Raw genomic sequence first — 18,726 nt, forward strand, 5'->3', positions numbered from 1 at the left:
GCAGAGAACTTAGGACTCTTATGAAATAAAGATTTTGAAATTCAAATACCTGTTTTTGTCCTAGAAGTGGGAGTGATTAGGAGTCTTCAGTAAAATAAAACTGATCAAAAATGATTGAAAATGCAGTCTTCTTTTGTGTTTTAAAACAGTGTTGGTAATTGAAATGGAAATACAATTCTTCATATGAATACCAGCACACTTATCCAACTTTTCTGCTGAGGAATGGAGCAGCGCTTTTCATGTATTAAGTACCTCCATAACCATCAGTTTACCCCCAAAACTTTCCTACTTTTGTTCAAGAGTCCGCTGAAATAATTAAAGGACACCTCTCTTCTTCCCCTTCCCTCCCCCCCCACTCTGTTTTTAAAGTGGAAAATGGAGGCTGACACATTTGTTAGACTTTCACTGTATAAAAATGTACAGTGGCTTTATTGACATGTACATTCCATTATGTTTACAGCTGCAAGATATGAGGCACACTCAGTATTGCACTTCATTAAAATTTCAGGCTCAAACATAACCCAGAAGTTTAAATGAAACTGCTGTTGTAATTTAATATTTCTTATACAGGACAAACATTGATACCTTTATATACAGTGTGATACTTGTTACATTTATGCCTTCCTAACACATTTTTTTATAACAGTCTAGGAAATAAACCAGAATATTCCTCTTTCCCATCCCCACTTGTGATGCGTTACAATTGTACAAGATTACAAAAAGTCAGTATACAATAATCAATATTTTTTCTTTCTCCTGAAAGCCAGCATCATTCATAGTCCACAGACACACAGATCCTTTAATAACAATTGTTTATTTGTAAATGTCCAATGTTTCCTAGCCGATGACTGTAATGGCCACATGCAAACACCTCACAAATTTTGATGTCTCAGTTCAAAAAATGTCAATATCTCACAGCAAGAATTATATACATGGTATTTGGCATCCTTCTTGCACTGTAAATTGTTCCTTTTACCTGGGTTATGGAATGGTCCCATCCTCATCCCAGCTGGACTTTGTTTTCAGGACACTTGAGGGATGAGGGCACCTGTTTTGCTCTGGTTAAAAAAAATGCTAGTCTAAAAAGTGTGAGCATTTCTGCAAACCCCACAACCCAGAGCAAATTCTTCACCAGTGGGTGGATGGACAACATGAAGTGGACATTCTGTTCCTTCAAGTTGTTTACCTTTGGGACCTACAGTGAATTTAAGGATGAAGAAAAAAAAAAATAGATTAATGCTTGCAGACAATGTAAACAAACATATATTACATTTCCTCAAAAAAACTCTGAACAAAGTGAAGGTAATAATCTTGTTCAAATGTTGAACTGGTATTTGAAGAGAAAAAAAAAGATCAAATTGCCACATAATTGAAACCAATCAAATTGAAATTAAAAAAGGCAAGAGAGTCACCTAAGGAAGTTTTATCTCATTAATACTGTGGAAGAAATTTGCACAAGCTAAGAGAAAAACTGATAATAATGGATGAGAGTTACATTCTATAGTAAACAATAATTCTAAAGTTATAGCAGGAATTGTAATTTATTTGTTTACTTATTTTATGTAAATATCTTAACAAAAAGATCACACTTTTTACCCTCAACCATTTACTAATATCAAATCAATACACAGCACATAAACTTAGTAACTAAGGCATTGGTGTAACAGTTTGCAGATAATGGGTACCTAAGTACAGATATAGCACTTAATAATGTGTTAATTTAGCAGTATACAGTTTTACACATCATTCTACATCTGGAGTCTGATCTGGTATAGGGAAATTGAAATGTCTTTATCAAAGTTGCCTATGTTTATATCACTTAATAATGTGTTAATTTTATCACTACACAGTTTTACACATCATACTACATCTGGAGTCTGATCTGGTATAGGGAAATTGAAATGTCTTTCTCTATCAAAGTTGCTAATGTTTAAATATTCAGTGCAATGACACTGCCAGAAAACAAAAAAAATATGACCAAGAAAAGCTAGTATCAATTAGAACTTGTTACTTATTTCAGAATTCAGTAAATTTGCTTTGTCAAAGCCCTACCTGCAGGACAGTGTGGGAGCTCTTCTTTAGGGATGCTTGTCATTCTTTGGAAATCATCATGGCAAGCATTGCAAAAATGCGTTGTCCCAAAACAGAAAAAAACAGCAACCGAGCAGCAGTAGCGGCATTTGTATTCTAAGAAATCTGTACCGTGTTTGGGACACATCTGAACAAAGGAAAGCAAACACCAGTCAATGAAGTAGCCATGCTCTAACAATCCAAACAACTCACTTCTACATTCTGCAGAATGTATTAATAGTATACAAGATTGTACAATACATGTAATCACAAATGACTGTGAATTATTGTACAGCTCAGGTACTCAGAATTTCAAAACGAACTAAAAACATGAATAGAAATTACTCACTCACCTGAGCCCTTGAAACATCAGAGCATGCACCACAAATAAGCTCTCTTGGATCATAATCATCTCCTTGTCCAGCCTCAGCATCACAACGAGCTTCACCACCAAAATATGCCTTAATTGCATACAGAAATGATTGGATGTTAAACCAGAGACAATTGTTCTTTTAACTATTCTTTTCAGTTTAACCAATTCCATTTGTAAGGGGAATATGATGAATGACTGCCATTTCAGAGGCCTCCACTATTCTATCTCTCTAGACTCTGTCTGTAGGTAGGTTTTGAGGCACTCAGGCAAACTTGAGGTTTTGAGGCACTCAGACAATGTCCCTCAGTCACAGGATGAACAAGACCAAAAACTGCAACACAACCTGCTCTGTGCAAGTGACTGTAAGGCTTTTGGAAAAGTATTTGGATGCTCTATGAACCCTCAGAATGAAGTAGCAGCTTGAGGAGAACAGGTACTGGAGGAAGTAGGTAGTGCACCTTCTTGTAAGTGGCCATTGACTCAAGGTGCTTTTGAAATATAAAACTATTTCATTTTGCTCTGTATACACACTTGAGCTTTACTAGCTAAGATACTATGTATATCTCATTACCCCAACACTTGCTTTTTAAAATTATGATTCTATAAACAACATTTTTTCCTGCTTTTCAGCTCCATTCAAATATATTAAACATATGTTCTGTTTTAAGAAACTACTTTTGAAATGGTAACATACATTTAATAAATAACAGCATACCTTTTTGCACTTGTAGCAAACATAATAAGCATATCTGTTCATAGCATAGCCAGCTGGGTCATTATAAAATCTAACACCTGGTGTTGTGATGGCCTCACTCTTGTGCAACCCTTCATACTCCAATCTCATTAGTGCTTTTCTCCTTACATCTTCGTAGAGTTCTTTGATTGGATCAAGCAAATCCTTTAATACTGTGTGATTGATTTTGTTCTGAAAAAATACAAAAAAACACTGATTAAAGTATCTCTTGCATCTTTATCCCAACAGCTACTATATTCGTGTTATTTGTGAGGTACAAATAGCATGATAGATGTCACAAAAACGTACAGACCCAGGCAATGGACATTTCAAAAAATGGCTGATATAGAATGTGCTCTATTTGCTGCAAACATAGTATCCAGGAATGCTTTTTCTATGGCCTGTTGCGATATGGGAACATCAACCCTTCCAACAGACTGACAGCCAGGGAGGTGGTGAAGAGTATATGAAATATTCACCACAGCACAGGAATATTCTGATTGTGTATCTTCTGTAATTTTGGTCCTTTTTGGCTTACTGCAGTTGGCAAATTCAGCAATTAAACATAATGACTGACAGTCCCCTATGGCAGCTCTTTATCAATTACTGAACACGAGCTACTGCCATTAAGTACCACAACACAGCATGACAGAAGAACCACAGCATGCAGAATGGCTGACCATTCCCAAATTTCAGATTCTAGGGTGGGGTAAGGTGCTCTTCTTTCCAGCAGCTATCATATGCTTTTGCTTACAGCAATTTAAATTTTATAGAGAACAAGAGGAATTGTTAGTAACTTAGCTGAACTAAGTACATGTGTTCTTTGGCTCTTCCATCACACACTGAAAAGCAAAGCAGCTTTAAAAGTAGTTAGTAAAATGGAGAATTCCTTCTTCAAGGTACTGTGCTTTAAGATTACTTCTTCCCCTCCCCACCACCACCAAATATTGGGAACTTGCAAGCTGATAGTGGTAAGAATAAAACAATATTAAGACAATGTCTGGACTGTGCTTTCTTTTTAAGGGGACACCTCAGGGAACAGCGGGAGAAGGTAAAGGGATGCATCAGTGCTAGTCTTTCTTTATAGCAACATGTGGAATTAAGGAAACAAGTCATGTATAACTCATTTATACTGTAACAAGCAATACAGTATTAAAAAAAAATAAAGAGAAAGAAGGTATCAGGTAAGTTGCTTGACTTAGGCAGGCACACAGCTCATTTACCTTGCAAATTGGGCAGGACATAAACCCAAAAGTTATCCTTGGCCCAAGCCATCTGTTTTCTAGTACTCGCTGACAGCATTGCAAATGGAAAACATGGCTGCAGTCCAGCTTTAGGAAAGAGGAAGTGAATATTGAAATTACATTAACCACTAAAGTAGAAGTAGTTATTTGCTTTTAAGTGGCAACATGTATGAATTCCAATATTAATTTATTTAACTTCCTAGAAGACCCCTATTTTCTTCTTAACAATGAGAAAGAACATGAAAAGGGCATTAAAATCATAATCATTCCAAGATCATGGATATATGAAGTATATGTGAATTATATCCACCAGTTACCTCAGTTGTTTTTCTCCTTAATAAAATACCATGTATTTTAATAAAGTAGACATAGCAAACTGAATTGATCCAATCTGCTTCCTTGAAATAGAATGCCAGACAAAAAGAAGCTTTTTAAGTAGCTTAACTGTTGTTATCATGTCTGTTTTCAAATTTTGAAGAGTATAATTTGCAAGACTTTATATTTCCACTTCCTTCATACTACACATTACAACCATAATAGTAATCTCTTAAAAGGGGGAACAAATCAACAAGAAAAAAACCTGGATAGCTGGTGCTGCTGAAAGTGCTTCAGTAAAGCAGATCATGCACATGTCATCAGCATCTTGTTTAAGGGTTGTAGCGTTTTTATCACAGCCATGCAGGCACGGCAAACAGTGCTCTTCGTTCTTAACGCCTCCACAGGGGTGACCACAGGGGTGTGTCTTGCTGCAGGCAATCTTAGCATACTCCTAAACAAATTTAAAGTCAAGAGTTAGTCTTCTTTTCCCCTTCTCTGAGTGTTCTGACGGTGTTGCTTTTTGAAGGGCAATAAACTGAGATGGAAGAATCATGATTTATACTGTCTGCTGCTGCCTCAGGTACTTGGGAAAAGCTGAACGTTGTGTACTTGAACTAACAGTGTTTCCTTTGTTTACCTGCATTGCTCCGGAATGCAAATGGCTTCATGAAACCATAATTTAAAACTTTCAATAGCAAGAGAACCGTTCTTTGATCCTCTGTGTACTTTTTATATATTGAGTGCTTCCTGCATAAACATTGCTGATTCTCTATTAACAGCCTTTAAGATATCTACAGATTTTCGAGAAGTTTAAAGTAACCCACTCTTAAGAATACATTATAAGCTAATCATTAATCAGCATAAAGCAATTTTATGTGGAAATGGATTTTTAACCACCTCTAATTCCCATCTCTAATAAATAGAAAACTTATAAAAGTTACCCAGAAGCTAACAACAAATGGAACTGAGTTTAAGTAACATTAATATTCTCTCTTCATAGGCTGAGAGAGAAAAAAAGATGACCAATTTGCTTCACTTAGACACAAATAAGTAAGGTGAGCTAAGAAACTGGTTATGATTTGGCTCTCTGCCAACTACAACCAGTGCAGGGCACAGAAATACTCAGGATACATGGATACAGATGACAAACCTGGCCAAGTCTGAAGTGTTCTACACTCACATAATACACAGACTGTTGGGCAAACTCTTTTTATCAAGCTTTCCGGTACATTTGACTTTATGCTGGCAGTGTGTATTTTACTTTATAATTGCAAGGCTGTTGTAAAAACTTGAGATACTTTTGAAGATAATAATGAAACCACCCAGTATGTTACTTGACTATTAGTGTTTGTAGTCTGTAATTAAACATTTACAAACTCAGAAGTATTTGAATGGTAACATTCAATATTAGAACTTTTTCATATGAGAGATCTGATTCAAAATGGACCACAGGGATAAACAAGGGTTTTTCAACACAAGAAGCCCATTTCATCCTATGATCTATTTATGTAATTAATGATTATTTATGTAATTAATTGGTACTTGCTAATACACACCTGGCAGTCTGTATCTGAACAAACACTTCCCACTGCTGACAATTCTGTTCCACTCCTACATCCACAGAAGCGACACGCTTCAGAACTGCTGGTGGTGGGTTTGCCTACAGCCACAAGAGAGAACAAGGCCAAAAATGTCCTAATGAAACACAAGGGACTGGTGCTCTATCAGACATCAAAGCAGCAGTCACGGAAAGTAACCAGAAATCCAATGATTCTTATGCAGCTAAACTATTCTACTTTTATTAACAAACATTTTAAAGCATTGCTCTAAAGCAGGTGAAAATCACAATAATCAGGATAAAGAGCAAGGAGTAACAGTTGTGTTTTACCTGTCTGTTCTCTAAACTCCACCATAGCCTTCATTGTTTTAGAATCTGCTAATGCCATCAGCCAGAAAAGCTTGGTCCTTCCACAGCCCTCGTGCAGATCAACTTTGATAGCTTCTTCTTCTTCTTTGAACACCTGTCAAGTTAACCAAACAGATACTAAATAGCATGTTTAGTTAGAGCATTAATGTGTCTTATTTTTGCTGCACTTTCTTTGGATTTACACCAGGCATTTCAGAGATTCTGATTTTATAGATTGTCTACTGCAAGCTGTTTTTCTTTTATGCGTTCCATAACTTGTACATATTGCAGATATGCAGGATAAAGGTTTCATGTTTTTAGAAGCAAAAATGAATAAAATTAACTCTTGATCTGACATGGAGGAGAAACAACAGTGCAGCAAAGCTAAGAATAGAGCTGCACACTTTTTTCTGATTTAATAAATACAGAGCTTGGACTTCATAATTCCTACCCAACACATCCACTAGGCCACAGAATATTAAAAGCACAAGATAACATCAAAAATATCTTCACATAACCATGCTAGTAGTTTATCAAAGCAACATTGAGAATTAGAGTCTTAATAACATGTACTATAGAACAACAATTTAGAAGTATGTAATATTTTTGACTGTCATATAAATACACAGTGATACTTCTGGCTACAATGACGAAAATATAAAGCTTTTGCAAAATAAAAAAAAAAAAACAACTGCATGAGATCCTTAGAGAATTTCATGCAGTCTCTTCTTTTGCTCCTTTCCCAAGCTTTGAAGGCAGTTCTGTTTGCATTTGTTTCACCTGCAATGCAATAATAGTTAGAATTTTCCCAGGTATGGAAGTATACAACTCACTTTAATGCTTACTAGAATCCGAAAAAAAAACCCCTAACTACTTCACAAAGTATTCACATAAGCACATCTGAGTAACTTACAGGCTGTCCTTTCTGGAGAGGAGAGAAAGTACATTGAAGAGGTATGTATGACTGAACTTGGACAAAGAACAGGGAGCAAACAGAAAACAGGACAGAGGGAACAAGACAGAATTAAAATTGAATTTGAGAGGCTTAACACGTGAGATGTAAAGGTAAAAGTGGTGAATTAAGAGCAGAAGTTTAAACATGCTTTTTTAAGTAAACAGGAAAATCTGGTAAGTAGCTATTTTGGACAGATAAAAGGAAAAATGTGAGGTTTTCTATGAGATAAGAACTTACTTTTTATCAACTGTAATCTGAACAGGCTATATAGGAGAAATCAGAAAAATGAATGAGACTAGACTGTGCTGTGCCATGACAGAAGAGTAGACATAAAATGATGTTCTTTAGGATGACAAGCTGGGAAAATTTCAAAGGAGATTGCAAAGACTCCGGCTAAGAAATGGAAGGTAATAGACACACTGCAAATGCTGTGGTACCAGAGAGGAGCGTTTCACTGGAGAGTGAAACTCAGTCCCAAAGGTCCAATCTTTACATCACACATGCTCTAGCCCAGCTGATCCCTTGACTGAATGACCATCAGCAGTGTGTCTCTGCATCTATCTTTTGACTGGCTTTTAGTTTCACCTGACAACAATTCAGTTCATGCACTCCAAGGCTGCCAAATAACAGAAAACATTGTACTTTAAGGAGATACTATCATCTCCTTTAAAAGCCCATTCCTGAACATAACTAAGAAGTTAATATAGATGCCTTGTAGAAGAGGGAGAAGAGGACAGTTCCACTGAAGTAACTTTATTAATGACATTTATTATTATAATCTTTGTACGAATATGTGTAGTCAGAGGGAAAGGGGAAAATAAAGGTTCATAAAAACCCATAAATGAGAAATAGTGTCAAGAAAGAGGAAATCTTCAATAATTCCAGAAGTAAAGGCATCTTCAACATAAATTTCAATGACAAAAAGAAAAAAAATCCAAAGAAAATGTAGTTTCAAATTTGTGATGAAAAGGATAAAAGAATACCACAGAAGAATAGTAATTAGCAGAGTACTCAGCAAGTTATAAAAACTCGTACCTAGTCAAAGTTTCAAACTTAAAAATAAACCCAAAAGGTCAGGAAATTTTCAAGCTTACAGATAGGGCAACATATTTATCTGTGAAAACACAGTGAAAGCTAGAGGAATATTGAAAAATATGAGAAAACTCATAGGGGAACCAGTAGGAATATTTGCTGTCAAATCATCTTCCTGAATATTAAAAAGGAATACACATACATTAGAAATGAAGCAGTTGACAAGCACTGACTCATACAACAGAAGTAGTAAAGGAAATAAAGAACCAACACACACTTAAAAAAGTCTATGCAGCTTCTAAATTCTCCTTAAAAAGCATCCCTAAGCAGTGTTAAACAAAAGAGAAAAAGCTGATGTAGTGTAAGAACTTGAATTAGGAACTGCTGCAAGATTTTCTCATCTTTGTAAAAGATAAAGCACACAAGAACATAACCAAAAACAACTAAAGAGAATTAACTGGAAAGACATCTATCTACCCCATCTCCAAAATAAGTAATGCCCTTTTCAGGTTCACTATCTGCTACTACCTTTTGGTTATATTTTATCTGGGGAGATGCACACAACGATGCAGTGCATACAACATGGGGCCATGTATACTCTACCTGTCTCTGGTGAGTTTTTGTTCGCCGATGGAGATGAAGGAATCGGTCACAGTCTGTGCACAAATTCCCACAGACATTACATAAAATGATTGCAGCAGTTTCACCATCATCATGGTTGTCACACATTGGCTGAGGGAAAAAACAAAAAGTCCTTAATTTCCTTTCAGCATCTTTTTATTCTCCCCTCAGTCACATACCCCACACCTCCCCTCCAGTTTATAAATGTGGATAAAGAGCTTGTTTGGACTATTATTGCTATCTTTAAAATAATCAATATTTGAACAATTATTCCTTGACACAAACCCCCTCAATTTATAACATCAGTTTTTCTGATACTTTTCATGTCATTTTTGTGTGACGCATCAAAAACGTGTTTTTCAACAATACAGTTGAGACATTGCTTTCAGCTAGTCGGAGAAGTGGTTTATGTGGTAACAATGGGTTATGGACATGCTAACAGGAAAGTTCAGAGATATGAGTACTCAGGTCAGTCAACAGGCATAATATTTACCCTTCATTACTTTGACACGGTACGTTTACTCTTTTCAAACATCTGAACAAAGCTGTAGGTCATCCATACCTCAGAGACAGTATGGTTCAAGTAACAAACTCCAAAATTCATCATAAAATTAAGTTGCTCTACTGATATAATTTTTTTTTAATTCAGCAGGGTTCTGTTTTGCAATTCAAAGTATCCCCACAAATAGACTTCAACAACTGATATTGACTATGCACATGTCTGAGAACAAGCCTCCATTGTAATACCAGAACACATGGTTTCCATGATACTCTCATGCAACTTAGAACAGAGTTCTTTCAAGGCAGTTCTGGTAGGGAGACTCACAGTTCACCTCAGCATTTGAATATCCTGATGTGAAACAGGAGTGTGGAATTTCAGGCTGGGTTCAGCAGCTTGAATACCTGCTTTACGATGTCTTGGCTGCTCCTCTGACATCTCCAAGACGTTTGACTTTCTTAATCACCTCAGAAACTTCTGTGTTTGCTTCCTTCCCATCAGAGTTCTATTCCTTGCTGCTGCTGCAGCTCTATGTCTCCTGTATTCTGTTTCTACCTACACTAAACTGCTTTGGATGCTTCTTTGCTTTAACTATGCTTGATTACCATGGCACACCCCTCCCTTGCTTCCCACAGGGATCCACCTAACCAAGACAGACAGAGACCAGCTTCATTACTGTGCTCTTTCTGAAATGGTATTAAAAAATCACAAGCCTTTTGTCATACTGAAAGCTACAGGCATTTTGTCAACTCGAAAGTATGGACAGAATCATATTCCAGATCAAATTTATAAATCCTTTGAGTCTATGGTAGTTTTACTAAATTCAGTTAGGAGTTTCTCCCTGGGGTAATCATTCTCTAGTGAGATGGGGAAGAGGAAGCTAAATTACAGAGAAGTAGTTATTGAGTAACACAAAAGAATTGATTTTGTTTCATGACAGGATAAGACAGAAAGAAAATGCTCTGATAGAGGGTGCTGTACAAACTGAGTCAATCTACTAAAAACTCTTCCCACCGGTGTTAGGAAGTCCTTGTTTCATCCTGAATACTGGTAGGATTGCAACATTACTGTTTTAATTTGGAATTTCTGTTTTCTGAGCAGTGCTTATCTAGAACAAATACTTCAAACATGTATATACAATCCCCATCGGGATGGAAGAAAAGGAAGAAAGGCCAAGTTTACTATTCTCTATCATTAGCCTAAATTCTTTGATGAGTGAATAAATAAAAAACCCCACAAAACTATGATTTTCAGTCTCACCATCTGTTTCTGTTGCCCGTCCTTTCCCATCCATCTTCCTGAGGACAGTCTATCAACATGATCCTGATCAAGCACACAGAGGGATGCTAAGGCCAGCCACAGCTATTGAAAGGCAAGGTAGAATTAAATGTCTTAGACATATCAACCCAGATACTGAAGAGATAAAATCTGTCAGATTAGAATGTCACCTGCAAACTCTATTATTGTTAGCTGAAGCCTGCTCACACAATGCAAGTTTATTTTCCAAAAGAAGTCAGGAACACAATAAAACTTATTTAACTTTTGGGAGCTACCTTGTTTCTTTCAGGTATATCACTTTATGATTATAAATACAGTAGTCCACACAGAGAAAAGAAAAACTGGAGAAAGATCAACCAAAGGACATTATGAAGAAATATAACAAACATAGACTTGCACATTGCTCCCAAACATTGCAGGCTTTGGGAAAGAAGAAATACAAGGACACAGACAAATAAAAATAAAATCAACCCCCAAAACAACCACCCAAACCCTTCAGTTCAGTGAGACTGGTTTCCCTGTTCCCTCCTCACTGCATAGGGTAATTGGCATCACCTAGAAAAGGTAACTGAGCTAACTAGTCAAAGGAAGCTTTTCTCTCTTCTTCTCCACTGACTACAGTGAAATCCCAAACAGATGAGCTACATGAGGATAATTTGTCAGTGCAAACAAAACTGAAAGGCACTTCACAGCTGCTTTTTGGAACAATCCTTAATCAAACATTTGATTTGAATAAAATTGTTTTTGTTGAGAAACTTTACTCTCCCAAACCCCCACATATCCATGACAGAACTACACTGAGTCACAGGAGCAGAAGGCTGACATTCAGGGCTCCTCTAAGACCTGACTAAACTAATATGATGACAGCAGAAACCAGTGGTAGTCCAAGACTGACCTCCAGAAAGCAGAGACTATATGAGTAACAAAAATGATGAAAAGAACAACTGGTACAGTCTTTTAAGAAGGAAAGCAACATGTGTGTCAAATGCTTGAAAGCACTGCAATTTTTTTTTACTTTTATATGTAATTACTAAGCTTGAGAAGCCAAAATCTGTACTCCCTATGACAGTAGGAATGTAATAATTTAAAAATATGCTTTTCAGGGTATTTCAAGCAATCTGTTCAGGTTAAAGTAGTCCTTAGTTTCTATAAAAGACTCACAAAGTAAAGACTAAGAAAAGAAAACCACCAGGTTATACCACATCAGTAATAAAGGGCTCAGCAAATATTTTTTGAGACAACCACGTGAAGCTTAGCTTAATTGTCCTAGAGAACATCTGTTGGAGTGTTTTCATAATAGCCTTGACACGTGTCAGCTGATTACCAGAACTCAGACCATTTAGTTGCTTGGAGAGCTGAAAGAAGACAGCTGATACATACTGTGCAATTTTCCACACAGATGATGTCGGATTTAGCGGAAGGCAAGTGTGACCAACTTCAAGCAGAATTATTTAAAGAATAAACCCCCAAATGTATACATCCTTCACTATTATTCTTCATTATTTTCGAGATTCCCAAGATGCACATTCAATTCTAATTCAGTTTTGACTTGTGTCTTTCTGACATATAAGAAGGTTCTTGAATGGATTCCTACTGCACATTTACAATGAACTAATGCTAAGTTTGGTGAAGTTCTTACTCTGGTTGTTGAAATGCACCTCACGGGTGATCTGTACTCCTCTTCCATTTTGGTCAGAGCTATGATGGTTTCAGCAATAGCATTCTTTGTCACACGTGACCAAGCTTCTGACAGATGACCCTGTTAAAGAGGAAACTCAATTTATTACAACTTCTATTAATATTAAGAGCAACTAAAATTTTAGTTAGAACAGCTACAAAACATTAGGTTAGTATCTCAAGTTAGAACAGAAAAAAAGGAAATTGGGGGTGACTTTGATAAATTAGGTGTTTTCAGAAAATCATTCGTGTTGGATTGGATCTTCCAATCCACGCATCTTCCACGTAGTTCCAACACCCTTGCCATGGGCAGGGACACCTTCCACTAGACAGGTTCCTCAAAGCCCCATCCAACCTGGCCTTCATTTTCAAATCAGAGAGATCTGGTAAAATTTGCCTTCAAATACTGAGGTGACTGATTGAGGTTGTCTCCAAGCAACTGGAATAATTAACTTGGAACAGGTAGAGGTAATATGATTTGAAGAATGTAAAGTCCTTTTCCTGAAGTGTCCCCCAATCCTTCTGGAGAAAGCAAGATGCAGAGCTGGAGCATGAATAAGTGACCATGACCAGCACACAGATCACAGTGGCTTCCTACAAAAATTAGCTTCACATGCCTATCTCAGCCTCTTGAATAGACTCCACAGTTCCTGTATTAGAAAGAAATAAGGAGGAGTATACAGCAAGCATCAGAACCACAGCATACTTTCCAGTCTTTAACATTCTGAGCCTATGGCACTGACTCATACCCTCAAGTTTCTGATTAAGAAGCTGCTGCATCCTTCAACTCTTAATGTTATCTCTAAAGTTCTAAACTTCATGCTGAAGTTGACTTCATGCTGATTCTCATAATTGAGATTCAGTGGACTCTAAGAAGGAAGCTGAAGTGACTAACTCAGATCCATGTACGTACACATTGCAAATGGTTAAAAAATGGAAGAAGTTATGTGAAAGGAACCACATTTAGAACTCTTATGAAGAGGATAATTAGACTGAAGCCATCCTGCTGATAATTAGCAGCTCTAGAAAGCCTCAAAAAAAAGATTTTCAACACAGACAGACGATAAAGGTAACTGTGAGATTCTAAAATCTTGTAGTCAGAATCAACAGTAGCAATTGCAGAGAACTCCCATCCAGCTTCAGCAACTTTGAGAAGGAACCTCCTTAATCTAAGCACAGCAAATGGTTTTGAAAATAGGACTCCCATCCTGAAGATACTAAAAAACCTTTCAAAGCATATTCACAGAGGAAAATCTGGGCCATATAGAGCATCTCACTGAAATAGGTGCAGAATTAAGGAAAACAAAAACAACCTCCCAACTAAACTCCTTTCCCAAAAACATTTTTCTTTTGCCAGTATTGTTTCTGAAAAACAGTTGATTCATTTTTCATCAATTTCTCTGCCAAAAAATTGTCTAAACCACAACTATGGAAAATTTAAGCCCAGATAATAGATTTCAGTAAAGAAAGGAGTTAATCTCGACCAGAAAATCCATACAGTAAGTCTACATACAGTTACATGAAAACAACGCTATTATTTTACTTCACAGGTAAGTTTTACTTTTCAGTTGAAGTTCTGAGTGCTCAAGATTTAAAAATTAAACTTGAAAGTTAATGTTAGAAATGACCCACAATTATTGTTTAGCTCTTTAATTTCTAGTATAAGCAACTTATTAAAAAGCTTATTTCAAAACTGGATTTCTATTTAGCAGAATCAGAACTCAGTTGCTACTGCTCTTAAGCCTAGACTCTATTCAGAAAACTGTATGGGGTTTTTATTCTCAAGACCAATTCACATTTAACAGCTCAATCTGATACCAACTGTAGCAAAAGTAATAAAAATGTACTTTTCATTATCAGAAATAATTGAATATCATCCACATTTAAAGGATAGAAACTCACTGCTGCCATGTCCTTAATGAGTTTAATGATGATCTCTGAAATCTGTGTAGGTGTTGACCCCTTCATCCACCAATGACTTTCGCCTCGCCGAATATAGCTGCAAAGGATAAATGGTAAGAGATGAAATAAACTCATAGTTAGTATTTGTCAAAATCCAGCACAAAGAAACAGTGCTCATACTCAGCACACAGTAAGTTGTAGTTTGTTACATTTTTTAAACAAACCTGGAATTGAAGATCATTGGAAGTGTGACTGTAGTAACTCCTTTGCCTGCAGCAGTGCCAGCTGTGCCTGTGATAGTAGTTCCTTTGGCTTTTAGCTGTACAGTGAGAGCTTTGGCAATGCATCCCAAAAACATGTCCAAGATACCTAGTTTGTTCCAGTCTCCTTTTTCTGTTGAATGAATGATATCACTTATATCTGCTGGTGGAAGAGACTTCACCCCTATAATACTTGCCAGACGACTGGGGGTTACTTCGGGCAAAACGCGCCTCAGTAATGATGTCACCTGCAGAAAAAAAAAATTAGTCCACTACATTTGTTACCAAGACAGCTGGAGTTTTCAAGCAAAATCAAATAAAGTTCTTCTTCACAAAATTCTTTCAGTTAGAAGGACTCAAACTAATTGCTGTAGTTAATTACTCCTGTAAGAAATTCTGCAGCATTTCTGTCTTATGATGAAGTGTTGATTAATTTAAGCAGCGAGACAAGGCCAAAAAGTCTAAAACTCATCTCACTCAAACAATACTTAGTCTCCATTTAGTATCAAAATTATGTTTGGTACTGGACTTAGGGTAACAGTGATACAGAAGCTTGTACAACTCTGATTTGCTTGCATGGTACAGACATGTCACCCACTTCACATGCATTATTGAGATGTCAGAAACTGTGGCAGAACTGTTACAGACACTTTAGACTTCTGGAAACAATGTATTTGCCTGAGGTACTGAGAATTGTAATACTCTTTCCAACTCTTTTGTTTTTCCTTTTGCTAACTGGATTTTTTTGCTGTGCCAATAGCTCTGGACCCAACAAGAGTTGTCTTGAAATGACATAACCTTACCAACTGGTGAAGCTGGGGTTGAAATTGCATGTATCATGCAAAGTTTGGTCCAAATCAGCATGAAAGCTTAAGCACTTAGCACTTCATATGTAACTTTGCAAGCCCTCAATGTTCTCTTGAAAAGCTACTGTATATCTGCAATGTCTCAAAATTACTAAGTATCTGCCTCCAGGCAAATTGAGATGTGAGATTTTAAAAGTTCAAAAATTGTAAAAGGAAGAATAAAGAGTATGAGACATAAAAACTTCTGCAACAGAAACTTAAAATCCACCTGAAGAAGGCACAGCACCTAGCAACAAAATAGTGCATTAAGTGTTCTAATGCAAATATTTTAATTTTTATATATTAACATTAATAAACATATATATGTGTTTATGTATTATGCGCATATAATTTTATAAACATCCAGACAACACTCAAATTCAGAAAGAAACAGATGTTAAAACTCACTTTGAGGATACCAAGAATAGAAAGGGGCTGTCTAACTCCACACTTAGAGCCTGAGTTTAAGACACAGTTGCTGAACACTCATGCCAGATCCATAACACACTCTGGTAATTAAGAACGTCTCATCTTGCCTACACAGGCTATGCGGGCATTATATACACATAATAAGAAATATTGAAAAACCACTGTGCTGTTCATCTGACAGATATTAAATTTTTAATCTTATTTATGCTCTACTTATTACAGTAAATAAGCACTCTAAAACCTGACACTTCAATTCTCAAAAGAACTTCCCTATTTTTTCCAAGCATGTGATTTTAGGATTCTGAAGGCCCTTTCCCAGGAATACCAAGAGCTTGGAGGAGCAGTCAGCACTGACCTGCCTCTGCACCCTGGGAGAAGCGGTGTGCAGCAAGGAGAAGAGGTCCTGGAGCAGCGTGAGCTGCTGGGCCAGGTACTGGCGGCCCACGTTGGAGCCGCTGAGCGCCAGCACCATGGAGAGCAGCTCGAAGCAGTAGGCGTCCGAGGAGGCGTCCTCGTCGCTGGGCTGCGAGTTGGCGTTCTCCTTGCTGGAGATGGCGTGCTCCCACTCCTCGCGCACGCGCGTCGCCTCCATGCGGATGGCCTGCACGATGTGCGCGCACACCTGCCCGACAGAGCCACACACACAGCAGCGCTTAGAACCTTCCAGAGAGCGCAACACGGCGCCGTTTAGGGACCGGCGCAAGTATGGCTAAAATAGGAAACCTGTGACAGCTGGCCTGTACTGAAATTACTTTTTAGGATAAATTCAGATGAGGAATAAAATGCTAAATTTTCTCATCTTTGTTCTGGAAAATTTATTTGAAATTATTTTTTATTTTATTTCAGATCCTGCCTTCTAATTTATTTTTTACATACAGTTCAGGCTAAAAAAACCCACTGCACATAAACCCCCTAAAAATACATTTACTCAATACACACAAATAAAAAGCATTTATTAAAATAATCTCTTGTTCAGTTTAATAGGCAGAAAGATTTAAAAAAATTTAGAAACAATAATATGGTAAAAAGCATTTTTAGGAGACTACAATGTTCGTGGAGATGAGTGACCGAAGAGTAGATTCTGCTTAACTTACTAAACTAAAAATTTCAAAATTAATCAACAGCTCTATTATTGTGAAATCTTCATAGCAATATTCACTGAAAATTAGCTTATTTATTACAGACACCAAGATTTAATCCTCAAATAATTTCAAAAGGAACAAACCTGTTTCTGCAAATTTGTCAGTTTGCTCCGGCTGAATATGATCCCTACCATGTGCTCCTTCAGGTCTGCATCTGATGTTGCCTTCATAAAAAGCATAATATTTAATTTTAATATTAGATCAAAATTAATATTAGATTTAATATTAGATCAAAAGTTTCAAGAACACTTCCTAATTACTGTAGCAAATAACATAGAATGTATCAACAAACTGTGTTTTATAAATTAGTAGCTTTTTTTACAGAAGATATATAAGCAAGATTAATTTAACTGTGCTTAATAAATACCTCTTCAATGTATTAACTTTCTCTTTGTAAGGGGAATTTAAGCATCAAATGAAGTAACAGGCAAAACAAGTGGAGTGCAGTTTCTTCATACTTTTTCTCTACATATGAACAGAGCCTCCCTTGAGGCAAAAGGTAATAGCCAGGACTTTTAGTTGATCATTACTACATATGTTAAGTACTTCTGTAGTTGTATGTATCAATTGCATCACTATTACTGTGGTGTTTCCATTAAATGCATATGCCTCCATTATAATCTACTTTTTAAAAAAGTCACTATGGTTTACCACTAAAAATACACTATGATGTTTTAAAAATAAGCAATTGTGACATTTTATTTCTGTTTCGATCTAAAAATTATGCAGCATAAGAAACAGAACAAATACTGGAAATCATCCTGGATCATTTTTTCAGCAAAGTATTATTGATAGAATACACATAAATACATTGTGTACTTTTTCTTCTCCTTCTGGGGAAGACAACAGTGCCTTTTCTTCTTGTTCTGGGGTTGGTTCAGCATCGCCGGAGATCAGTTTCCCAAATACCTGGAAGAAAGACAGTGATAATTAGTGCATCTCAAAGAAACTTGTGCAGATGTGACATCTTCCATTAAAACATAAAGCACTTGAAGTCTACAATTCATAGTAACTTCAGCTGTGTAACACATGATTAAAATCCCACCTGGGATGTTATAAGGCGGAATACTCTCAGTGTCTCAGATTCACAGTTTCTTTGTTGAGCCACACTTGCAGATATCTGGCCTGCTATTTTAATGCTTTCACCATCCTTCCAGCCAAGAATTTTCACTTGTCGAACTCTCAGTGTGTTCTCTGGACCCTTCAACTCAATTTTGATGATGTGATTATCACCCCCAGGAAGTTCACTTGTTACCCAGCCAATATGTCTTGAATCCAAGTCTACCTATTAAAGAGGAATATAAAGTTGGAAACTGACATTACATCAAACAAAAAGTCACCTACCATCATATATCACTGTAACAAATACTATACTTGTAATGAAAATCTCAACCTGAGAAGTAAGGCTTATGTTTAATCATAAAAATATTCAACCTCCTGAG

At 36.7% G+C, this 18,726-nt stretch overlaps 1 protein-coding gene across 14 annotated transcripts in view; it reads right to left on the minus strand.

Moving 5' to 3' along the window:
- Positions 1-400: 400 nt before the first annotated feature.
- MYCBP2 (MYC binding protein 2) overlaps positions 401-18,726 on the minus strand; it is a 174,111-nt gene continuing 155,785 nt past the window's right edge. For 12 of the 14 annotated variants that reach the window (XM_063392260.1, XM_063392253.1, XM_063392265.1 and 9 more), the window contains 17 exons: positions 18,330-18,569; positions 18,095-18,193; positions 17,368-17,448; positions 16,498-16,764; positions 14,833-15,116; positions 14,609-14,705; positions 12,669-12,788; positions 11,012-11,113; positions 9,235-9,363; positions 6,627-6,759; positions 6,295-6,398; positions 5,001-5,189; positions 4,400-4,507; positions 3,159-3,368; positions 2,424-2,531; positions 2,053-2,218; positions 401-1,195 (listed from right to left, as the gene is read on the minus strand). In XM_063392260.1, the coding sequence (XP_063248330.1) occupies positions 1,080-1,195; positions 2,053-2,218; positions 2,424-2,531; positions 3,159-3,368; positions 4,400-4,507; positions 5,001-5,189; positions 6,295-6,398; positions 6,627-6,759; positions 9,235-9,363; positions 11,012-11,113; positions 12,669-12,788; positions 14,609-14,705; positions 14,833-15,116; positions 16,498-16,764; positions 17,368-17,448; positions 18,095-18,193; positions 18,330-18,569 (2,553 nt within the window). In that variant the 3' untranslated portion in view covers positions 401-1,079. The remainder of the gene's footprint in view (positions 1,196-2,052; positions 2,219-2,423; positions 2,532-3,158; positions 3,369-4,399; positions 4,508-5,000; positions 5,190-6,294; positions 6,399-6,626; positions 6,760-9,234; positions 9,364-11,011; positions 11,114-12,668; positions 12,789-14,608; positions 14,706-14,832; positions 15,117-16,497; positions 16,765-17,367; positions 17,449-18,094; positions 18,194-18,329; positions 18,570-18,726) is intronic. The other 2 variants (XM_063392266.1, XM_063392254.1) reach the window with 1 other exon arrangement.

The sequence above is a fragment of the Prinia subflava genome, chromosome 3 (assembly GCF_021018805.1).
Source record: "Prinia subflava isolate CZ2003 ecotype Zambia chromosome 3, Cam_Psub_1.2, whole genome shotgun sequence".
Lineage (NCBI taxonomy): Eukaryota > Metazoa > Chordata > Aves > Passeriformes > Cisticolidae > Prinia > Prinia subflava.